We start from the raw sequence: 10606 nt of genomic DNA on the forward strand, positions 1-10606 counted from the left end.
AGTTTGTGTATTTTTCTTTTCACATATCAATTTAAAGAGGTCAATCAAATGTCTAAATGTCAAAGCAATCCGATATCGCTGAATCACTCTTGCAGGGAAAAAAGCGTCGGGGCCAAATTTTCGGTTGCTGTAAACTGACAGAGCTCCACTAACTCAGCAGTGTGACAAAGGGACTCCAGCAGCGTACCCCTTTGGTGTTTTCCCACAGCTGCCCAATAGCACCCCGTTAGTGGAACTGCATCAACATACATCCGCTGAGGATTTGGCCTATAATGTTCCTCAGGTGTATGTGCTCATTTTCTTTCCTGCAAATCACATAAGTAGATTGAGACCTGATCCCAGGAGGTATTGAGCATTCACAGCTCCCATTGATTAAAAGTGGATTTGCACACATGCAGCATTAATCAGAATCAGGCTTGCAGGGAGGAATGAAACACTAGGTGTTTTCCTAGAAATCTTCAAACCCAGACATGAGATAATATTTCAAGGAGAAAACTTTCCAGTCCCGTGAGACCACTTTTAAGGTCTGGTAAGTTCAATATTTGAAAGACAGGTATGCCATTGTCACAAAAGCAGTTTACCCCTCCTTTCTTTTATACTACTTTATGGAGGGAAATCGACAAGGTCAATCAAGAAACAATGACCATACTGCTCTCAGAATGGTTGCTGTAATTAAAACTGAATTAAGTACTTTCATTACAACTCCTGATTTTGGGGTGGACATTATACTTTTAATACCAAGGAGAAAGGTGTCCACTGTTGTTTTTCTCTCCCCCTCCCCCCCGCATCTACAGTTTGAGCTAAGCATGCAGGAGGATTTTAGAGCAAGCTGAAAAATTGTTTTAAAAAAATGAATTTTTTCCAACTTTGTCATGAAAAATATCCTTGGTAATTTTTAAATAACTCCAACCAATTCCAATCTGAATCTGAATCCTTCCTGCACCATCAGACGTCACTTACAAGGTCTGCCATCCCTGTTGTCACTCAAGGCTGCTCTTTGCATGTCCTCGTTGCTGTGTCCCATAAATTTTCCCTCTCTCAGTCGTGTTTGACAGAGGGACTCCGGCAGCGTACCCCTTTGGTGTTTTCCTCCAGCTGCCCAGTAGCACGCCTGCCGTGGCACATTCTCTGGCTTCATTCTTAAAATATGTTCCAAATATTTCTGTCTTCTTGTGTGTATAACTTTGGATGTAAGGAGTTGTTGAACTGTTGACCAGCTCTAATGGCTTTGCATATTTTGTCCACCATTTTTACTGCAGCCGAGTGGTATTATAGTAAAGAATTGCATATGGCAATGCAAAGTGATTATTCCACCATATGTGCTAAAATACGTAGGCACAAGGGACCTTGTAGTGTGGTGCTTTTATATTTTGTTACTTTTGCAGATTCATATCTGGGGTGGGGAGGCTTTAAAAATCTTTTTATGTACATTAATGAAGCCACAAAGATAATGATTCTTGTAGGGCTTGGTGACTCTCTTCTTCCCTGAAATGTCTTATGTTCCAGTGAACCAAACATTATACAGTGAAATGACTGGAGGTGTAATGGCCAGCATCCCAGCCCTGCCCATATCATCTGGTTCTGCAGCAAACCTGATGGTTCCTGGCATGCTGTATTCCTACACCTGAGGGCTTGTCTACACTGTGAAGTTGTCGACAAAACTTTTGTCTTTTTGTACTTAAAAAAGTCCCCCCGCGAAAGACAAAAGTTTTGCCGACACAAGTGGCAGTGTAAACGTGGCTTTGTTGGCAGGAGCGCGCTCCTGCTGACAAAGCTAACGCCACTTGTGGGGCTGGAAGTATTTTGTCAGCAAAAGCACCAAAGTATCAACAAAGCATTTACACATGCTGACGTTTAGTGACAAGGCTGTGTCAACCCAGCCTTGTCACTAAAAGCTGCGTGGTGTAGACAAGCCCTGTGTAAAGCTCTTAAACATAATTCTGGAAATTACTGTACCTCCCACCTGAATATTTTGGAGCTAATAAACTGTCTCCTGCATTCTATTCTATATACTAGAAGCTTCCTCATTTCTCTAGTGATACTGTAGCTAAGACATTTCTTACCAACGAGAGAAACTCTACTCCTCCTGATAGAGGAATACAGGCTAACAAAACTATGCCAAATTGTATAGTCAGGGACATATTCTAAGAAAAATAATCTGCTTTTACAGCAGAACCTCAGAGTTATGAGCATCTCGGGAATGGAGGTTGTTCGTAACTCTGAAATGTTCGTAACTGAACAAAACATTATGGTTCTTTCAAAAGTTTACAACTGAACATGGACTTAATACAGCTTTGCAACTTTACTATGCAGAAGAAAAATACTGCTTTCCCTTTATTTTTTAGTAGTTTACATTTAACACAGTACTGTACTGTTTTTGCTTTTGCTTTGTATCTGCTGCTGCCTGATTGCGTACTTTCAGTTCCAAAGGAGGTGTGTGGTTGACTGGTCAGTTTGTAACTTTGGTGTTCGTAACTCTGAGGTTCAACTCTAGTTTTCAGCAGTTTGGTTGCCTTTTATAAAATTAAAATTCTTGAGGATACTGCCTTCATAAAGACCCCAGCACTATGGACCAGGTCCTCCACTAGTGCAAACTGACAACTTCCTTGATTTGACTGGATCTACGCTGAGGATCTGTCACATATCCATTTTACCTACCTATGGACTCCCTCTCACTGCAGTATCAACGCAGGTTTGAATCCAGTAAAATAAAAAGGGCATAGGAGTTAACACAAGGGACCTCTGTTCTCATCTTTCTGGATATTGGCTACTTGTACATTTTAAAAATGTAACCCTCTGTGTTTCTGTTAGCGTGTGGCTTTTACGCTGGGCTCTGAAGAAGGTCAAACTTCAGCACAGCCTCTGGTTCGCAGGGGGTTCCGTGGCCTAGGACCCAGCTCCAAAAACGCCGTGTTAATTCATCCTTGCTCATTTCCTCCCAACGGCTTCAACATAAACCATGTGCCTATATGCAAGGGCAGAATGCGACCAACCTTATCAATAGGTTTGAATGATGTTATGTTTCAGTGAAGAACAAGCACAGTTTAAATAGCCTGAGGTTTTCCTTTTAGATGTATTCAGACTTTGATGTATTCAGACTGACTTTCTTTATCAAATGAAATATTCATTTTGGGTGAAACATCACCACCTCCCCTTCAAATACACACGCACACAAAAGCCCTCGCCTCTCGCCACCTCAATCCTCATTGCCGGCCTCTCCAAATGCAAGGCACACTTCTTAGAGCTTGTTTTCAATAATAAAAACACACAGCACAGCAGACATGAAATAAATAAATACATATTTAAAAAAACGCTCACACTTTCTCCACAAGGACGAAAAAGGAGAGGAAGGAGGGAGAACACATGCAAGTCATGTAACTTAATGCGCATCTGGAATGTGCTCAAACACTATGTAGATCAGATGGTATTATAAGAATCTGAATAAAATCGAATAAAACACCTGATTAATTGGGTTTTGTGCAGAGATTTCTGCTGAGATTATATGTATGAAGGGGGATGGAATTCCCTTTTCCTCAGTGGATGGACAGTCCACAGCCATATTTCCTCCCATGCAGGTTTTTGAGCTACTAGATCTACATAATTGCAGTGGCTCTGTTCCCAGTGCACAGTCCACTCCCCTGCCCATATGACATTCTATTCAGACCCCTTCCACAGCACAAGGATCATTCTTTGCACAGCTGGCCTGTTTTTGATCCCTTAGTGCAAACCCATCATGATGGTCAGTTGGTATAGAAGTCCTTGTGGGCATCCTCAAACCACCATTTAATTTCCCCATTGATTCATACTTTGAATAGAATGGTGAGAGGCATCTCTTCTATCTAGAATGGTTCTACATCTCTACCGATGAGCGATAATTCAGTCTGGAAAGCCAGAACATTTATTTTTGCCTAACCTGCACAGAGAACTCAGGCCATTGTAAAATAAATAGATGGAACAAATATAATGCGCACAAACACATTAACACATTAAGTTCATTAATGACCATTCTATTTGAGTAATAACCTTGACCAAGCAACTGCAGTTTATAGCAAACATTTGAGGTATAAATAATAATAATAATGATAATGACAATGCATATTTTGACTGGACACAGCTATTTCTGAACCTGGAATCAAATGAAGAAGTCAATTATTCTATATTGTAATACTCCTAAACCAGGTGTTCTGGGACCAGAAAGTGTCTGTCAAATATATGTGCCTTGCTTGGTGTTTATAGCCTCCATCCTGTGCTGCACATATTATGCTGGCATCATTGTCTGAATAAATAATCCAGGACTAAAAAAAATCTAGAAGCAAGCCACATCCCAAATTGGTGCAAAATCTCTTGTAGTAGGTGATCACCTTGTCAACATGGTCTTTTTCAAAAATCTCTAGTGCACAAAGAAGCATGTTTCCTGATTGTACTTGTTTTGACGCTGGGCAGACTGAAACTGTTAACACTGGAGAGTTGCCCAAAATGCCGTGAAAGACATGTAATTGACTGACCTCTAGACCACAAGTTTGTGGTGACACAACACCTTTTGGCTTTCTGCACGTTACGCACTGCTTCAGAAAACTGCATAACAGCCTTTTTGTAGCGGGGCTGAAAATGAACCCAGTCATGTTAGTCAGCTGCATCCAGAGATTTGATAAAAGTATTGCTGGAAATTACACACTGTGGACATTATCATCTATTTGTAACAGGACTGTGACATTTCACTCCATATTCTTTATGAAAATACGCTTATGATATGAATATGACATCATTGAGATGTATTTTACGCAAGATGGGTCTTATAAGATATCATTGGAAAGGTTATAATTTACAGAATGTGATTATCCAATTTGTATGCCTGTATCATTTCTGTACCTGAAGTTAGGAATATTGACTACATACCTGTATTTCAATTATGATACTCTGGGTGACGCCCACTGCTAACACTTCAGGTACAACAATGGAAAAGCCAGACAGGGCGGATGGCCCATCGGCAAGGACAATGGACTGTGAAAAGGCTTGGCCTTCCTGTGGACAGTCCATACCGCCACTGACTCATGGCTGCTGTGATATTACCGAGTCAGGTGGTCTTGTCACCTGATACTAAACATTACCTGGGACTTCTTGTAACTTTCCACTGGAAGGGAAGGGGAGTGATGTAAATTATGTAAATCCTATTGTAACCTTATGTAAATCCTATTGTAAACCTTATGTAAATCCTATTTAAGGGGGGGAAGGAAGGCAAACTAGACTCCTCCTCTCCATGGACTGTCTGCCCCAGAAGAAAGACTGCCAAAGCCACCAGACTGTGACAGGGGTCTGGCCTGAAAATAAATATAACTGGAACTCTGAACCACAGAAACTTTGCAACCTGGCTAAAATAACATTTAGGGTAAGAAATTACATTTTGTAACCTGTTTCCTAAGTATATTGAGTTTAGCTTGCATGTTTGGTTTCAATTGCTTAGTAATCTCTTATATTCACTTAAAATCCACCTTTGGTAGTTAATCAACTTATATCTTGTTTACAATATAACCCAGTTTATGCAATTTCTAACGGGAGGGGGGGTGGAGAAGTTGTGCATATCTCCCACCACATTGAGGGAGGGGGCGAATTTCATATAACCTTTGGGTTTGTACCCATTAAAGGGAGTGGACATCAGAGTGTTGGAGTTGAATCTTTCCAGAGTGGATCTCCATCTCTCTGTGCAGTTGGGTGTGGCCCTGCCTGTCTGCTTGACCGAAAGAGGCTTGTAAACCTAGCCCAGCAAGGCCAGGTAAAGGGGACCCAGGCTGGCAGAATAGGCTGACCCAGCACATCAGGTGACACCCCAAAAGGCCCCATCACAAGTACCTTTTCATAAAACTGCATCCCTAAATAATGCAACAGCAAAGTTATCAGCAGAGTGAGAGAAATTAAGAAGTACCGATAAGGCAGCAAAGATGTGGTTTTGGATCAGATTTAAGATGATGCTGATGTGGTACAGAGATACAAAAAGACAATTCCAGATGGTGGGAGCTGTAGAGAAGGATTTCACATCAACTACAGAGCAAGAGGGGGGACCAGATGAGTGGAGGGAGCAGAGCAAGAGGGGGGACCAGATAAGTGGAGGGAGCAGGGTCAGGTGCGGAATGAGAGAAATGGGGGGAGGGGGAAGAGATCTATGAGTTAGGGGTTATGGTTGAGTAAATCCAAAGAATGCTTTAAAAAAGAGGCAGTTTTGATCTGACTTGGATCCACTGAGTGTGGGGTCTGTGATTTCTTTTACCAGTTTCATTTCGTTATTAGCCTGCATTGTCTTCAAATACCATCTACAGACTTAAAAAAGCACTTCCCCTATTGAGATGTTGTTGTTGTTTTCATCTGACAAACAGTGATCTTTTTTCTTCCCGTTAATTTCTAATTGGGTAGAAGATTATAAAAAAGTTTTGTTTTGTTTACATTGCTGTTTGAACATTAGCAGCAGCAACAAAGATGTCAGTGCAGCTCTCTGAACAGAGCTTGACAAGTTTGCTGTTGCATCTGTGGATGTAGTAAGTTGTGAAAAGCCCAAGATGTGTTCTCAGTGCTTTCATCGTGAAGTTAATTGGCTTCTTGGTGCTCCCCTCATGTGGAAGTATTGTTCTGATTAATAGTTTGGGGTCACTGAAACCCTGTGCTGTATAACTCTGCTTCCTGAAGAATCTGCTTCTGGTCATCTTGATTTTATCAGCAGCCCATTCCAGGTAGTTCAAAGTCAAGATAAATTTAAATTAGGTAAATCCAACTTTTGAAAACCCTATTATAGATGGTTCAGAGAAAAGAAAGCTCAAAGTCAATGGCCCGTACGTGGACATACAGTAGAAAGTCCACAGTATTTGGCTTCACATCATGGAAAGTTCATTCCTAGCGGCTACTGATTGTGCGCAGTTTATTTGAGGTGTGTCTGTGTTGTGTAAGGGCTAATCCCAGTGACATCATACTGTGGAAAGCCATATTATGGAAAAACCATTCTGAATGATTTAAGGTTATGGAATGCTGGATCTGGAAAGCGCTGGGTCGCCAAAAGTCTTTTGCAAATGACTCTGTTTAGTGTTATGCCCAGCAAGTGGACTTCTGGTGATTCGCTATCATTGAGAGTCTGGAAAATCCCATTTGTGGTGTTTACAGGGTTCTTCGGGAAGTGGAATGAGAAAAGGGATTGTGACCTGGATACATGATCATCCCTATCTTCAGATACTACTGGACTGGTCCCATTAGAAATACATAGAAACAAACTGGTAGTTAAAGAGCAGAGCTCAACATCATATTTCAAATGACTTTTTTTTTGTTGTTACGCTCACTTATCAAAGCAATTACTTAATGACAAGCATAACATTCCTGACTCTCTCTAGCACCCTATATGTCAGTTCCCCAAAACACATCAAATAGCACACGTAACTCCGTCATTCCCCAGGTTTCAGTGAAAAGCATTACCTCCCAAAACCCTAACATAATAAAACACAGAGATGGTAGGAAACAATAAACGAGCTTAAAAAGAAACTGTGCGCAAACTATGTGGTGTGGGGAATGTCCCAGAAATGAGTGTCACTTTAACATAATCCATGACGAGAACTTGAAGCACTTTTTCAAAATCACAGAGACAAACACGTTTCTGAGTAGCAGCCGTGTTAGTTTGTATTCACAAAAATTAAAGGAGGACTTGTGGCACCTTAGAGACTAACAAATTTATTTGAGCATAAGCTTTCGTGAGCTACAGCTCACTTCATCGAATGCATCCTCACGAAAGCTTATGCTCAAATAAATTTGCTAGTCTCTAAGGTGCCACAAGTCCTCCTTTTCTTTTTGAGAGAGAAACACGGGAACTATATATATATTTTTTTCCCCCCTGGATTCTGATAACTTCCTCTTTCTTCTCTAAGGCCTGTTTCTTCAGTTGGTGGGGAGCAGCTAAGCCGTAAATATTTGCCCTTCACCCAGACCTGCCAGCTGGCTGAGGCTGCAGCTGACAGGCAAGGCGGTGGGTGAGGAAGGGGGAGAGGAAATAGGTCTCAAAGAAAAAAAGAAAACCTGATTACTTACCAGACCTGCCTCAAGGGGGAAAGAGAAGAAAAGTGCTTTCAACAGGGTGCCAGACTCACACCCCCCCCTCCACCCCCCCCGGGGAGCCCCGAAGACTGGCACTTGGATGCTTCCCCCCCCCCCAAGGGACTTTTCCCCCACTAGTGTATCTGCCCCAAGGCTGTGGCTCAACCCCAGGGTGAGGGATAAAACAAGCTGCCCACCTGACACCTCCCCAGTGGGGGGGGACGACACACACTCCCAGTCCAACTCAGCCCCCTGTGGGGGTGAAAGTCGGCGCGGGGGGGAAAGGGGGGAAGGGGAAACGGAAGAGGGGAAGAGAGGGGCCAGGGAGCAGAGAGAGAGAGAGGAGCCCCTGGGGGCGCCGACTCCTTGGCCGAGCCAGCGGGGCCGCCCCCACCCCACCGCCGCTTTACCTGGCAGGGCGGCGCGGCCAGGCTGCGGCTGAGCGAGTCGAGGCGGGCGCTGTACTCGGTGAACTTCTTCTGGTAGCGCAGCGCTGTCATCTGCAGCTCCAGCTGCACGGCCGAGAGCTGGGCCAGCAGCGACTTCTCCCGCTTGCCGGCCCGCAGCGCCTCCTTCTTCAGCTCCTTCTCCAGCCCGCCGACCTTCGCCTGCAGGCAGCGGTTGCGGCCCTGGAGGGCTTCCAGGCAGCAGTGGCCGCCGGCGCGCAGCTCCCGGTGGGTCAGCACCAAGCCGCAGCCCTGCTGGCAGACGCCCCCCGGCCGGGCCTCGCAGCTCTCCCGCATGTGGGCGTCCACGTCGCGCAGGTTCAGCACCGCGCCGCAGCCCGGGTGGCGGCAGCGGGCCGGCGAGTAGTCGCACCGCTCGGCGTGGGCGCCCAGCTGCTGCAGCTTCACCACCCGCCCGCAGCCCCGGGCGCGGTGCTCGCACTTGATGTCCAGCTTGAGGATGAGGCTCTTGAGCGGCAGGACGTGGTTGAGCTCCTTGGTGGAGATGCGCCGGCAGCGCACCGGGCAGCTGCCCTGCTGCACCACCCAGGGCAGCACGCAGCCCGCGCAGAACACATGGCCGCAGGGGGTGGTCAGCGGGTCCTCCAGGACTTTGTTGCACAGGTTGCACTTGAAGTCGGGGTCCACCTCCCCGCTGAAGCGGTCCAGCTCGAACCCCATGCTCCCAAAGCCGCCCGCAATGTGGGGCTGGGGCTGGGGGGGGGAGTTCACACCAGCCGCCCTCCCCCCCCGACAAGGGGCTTCAGAGGGAAGCCCGCCCGGCAGAGATCCTCGGCAAGGATGGCCACCGCGCTCCGGGTTCCCCGGCGGCTCATCGGGGGCAGCCCGGACTGGCTGGCTGCGGGCTGTCGACTGCCTCCACGAGTTGCCGGAGACTTCCTCGCGAAGGGCTTGGGAGGAATCCTCGCTACCGCATTGACTCGAGTGAATGCGCACGGCTTCGCGGCGCGCGAGGTCTGCCCCAGATCTTCCTTGGTCAGGGCTGGCAGCGGGTGCGATCGTGGGTGGGGAAAGACCCTGTGGCCCCAGCTTTTAGCAGGGGGAGAGGGGGCAACAGTATCTTTGTTGCCCTCCACACACACCAGTTTCCAGCTGCCTGGAGAGGGGAGGGAAGCAGCAGCAGAATGGGGGCCAGAGGACAGTGCTTGTGTTCCCCCCCCCCCCCCGTGTTTTCTGGAAACTGGAAAACTGCTCTGTGTTCACCAGATATGGGGGCAGGTCCAAGGGGGGCTTCTCGAGGAGTGGTACTGCGGAGAACTCAGGGTGGGGTGCTTGGGGATGGGGCAGGTGATAGGGGGACTTGGGAATCTGGGGGGACTGGCTCCAGGTCATGAGGGGACTTTAGGGAGGGAATGTGAGGGGAACAAACGTGATGGGGGCCCAGGTAGGTAGAAGAAGGGATATGGGGGAGAGAAGCGGGGTCCTGGGGTGGACTTTGAGGAGGAGTGACAGGGAGGGTTGAAGGTTCTAGGAGAACTAAAGAGGGGGAAGGGAACCGAATGGGAACAGTTACAAGAGAGAAACTGAAGGGATTCGAAAGGTGTGAGTTAGAGGCAGGCTTGTGTGGGCAGGAAAAGTCACAGAGAGGGGTGTGTAGTAGCCAGGTTCTGGGGAGATCCTGGGGAGGGGAGCTGGGTGTGAGGGACAGGCACCAGCAGGGCACTTAGGCAAGGGCTGTTTGTGGGGGAGACATAACCGGAGGTGGGAGGAGACACAATTTAGAGAGGGCAGGTACCTGAGTGGGTGAAGTGGGAGTGCAGGAGTTGGAGGCTGGGGTAAAAAGATTGAGGTGTGTAGAATATATCAGGGCAGGACTTGTTGGAGGACAGGTGCTGGAGTGGGGGCTAGGGGAAGCAAACTGATATGGGCGGTGTTGGGGAAGAGAGTGTGAAAGAGACTTGCTAGACTTGGGGTTGATGGGGGAAGCTGGAGCACTCATGTTAGAAAACCTAATTTTGATCTCTCCAAGAGATGAGTACAAACAGCACAATCCAACGGTACACTTCATATCTTTATAAAAAGGCATGTATTTTCTATGTTTGTGTGGTCTATTAATGTCCTATTAATGTCAATGGGAG

At 46.5% G+C, this 10606-nt stretch overlaps 1 protein-coding gene across 1 annotated transcript in view; it reads right to left on the reverse strand.

The window, feature by feature from the left end:
- PDZRN3 (PDZ domain containing ring finger 3) overlaps positions 1–9642 on the reverse strand; it is a 200622-nt gene extending 190980 nt beyond the window's left edge. Inside the window, exon 1 of the mRNA XM_084633681.1 lies at positions 8472–9642. Coding sequence (XP_084489807.1) covers positions 8472–9188 — 717 coding nt within the window. The 5' untranslated portion in view covers positions 9189–9642. The remainder of the gene's footprint in view (positions 1–8471) is intronic.
- Positions 9643–10606: the final 964 nt, after the last annotated feature.

The sequence above is a fragment of the Lepidochelys olivacea genome, assembly GCF_965140295.1.
Source record: "Lepidochelys olivacea isolate rLepOli2 genome assembly, chromosome: 7".
Classification (NCBI taxonomy): Eukaryota; Metazoa; Chordata; order Testudines; family Cheloniidae; genus Lepidochelys; species Lepidochelys olivacea.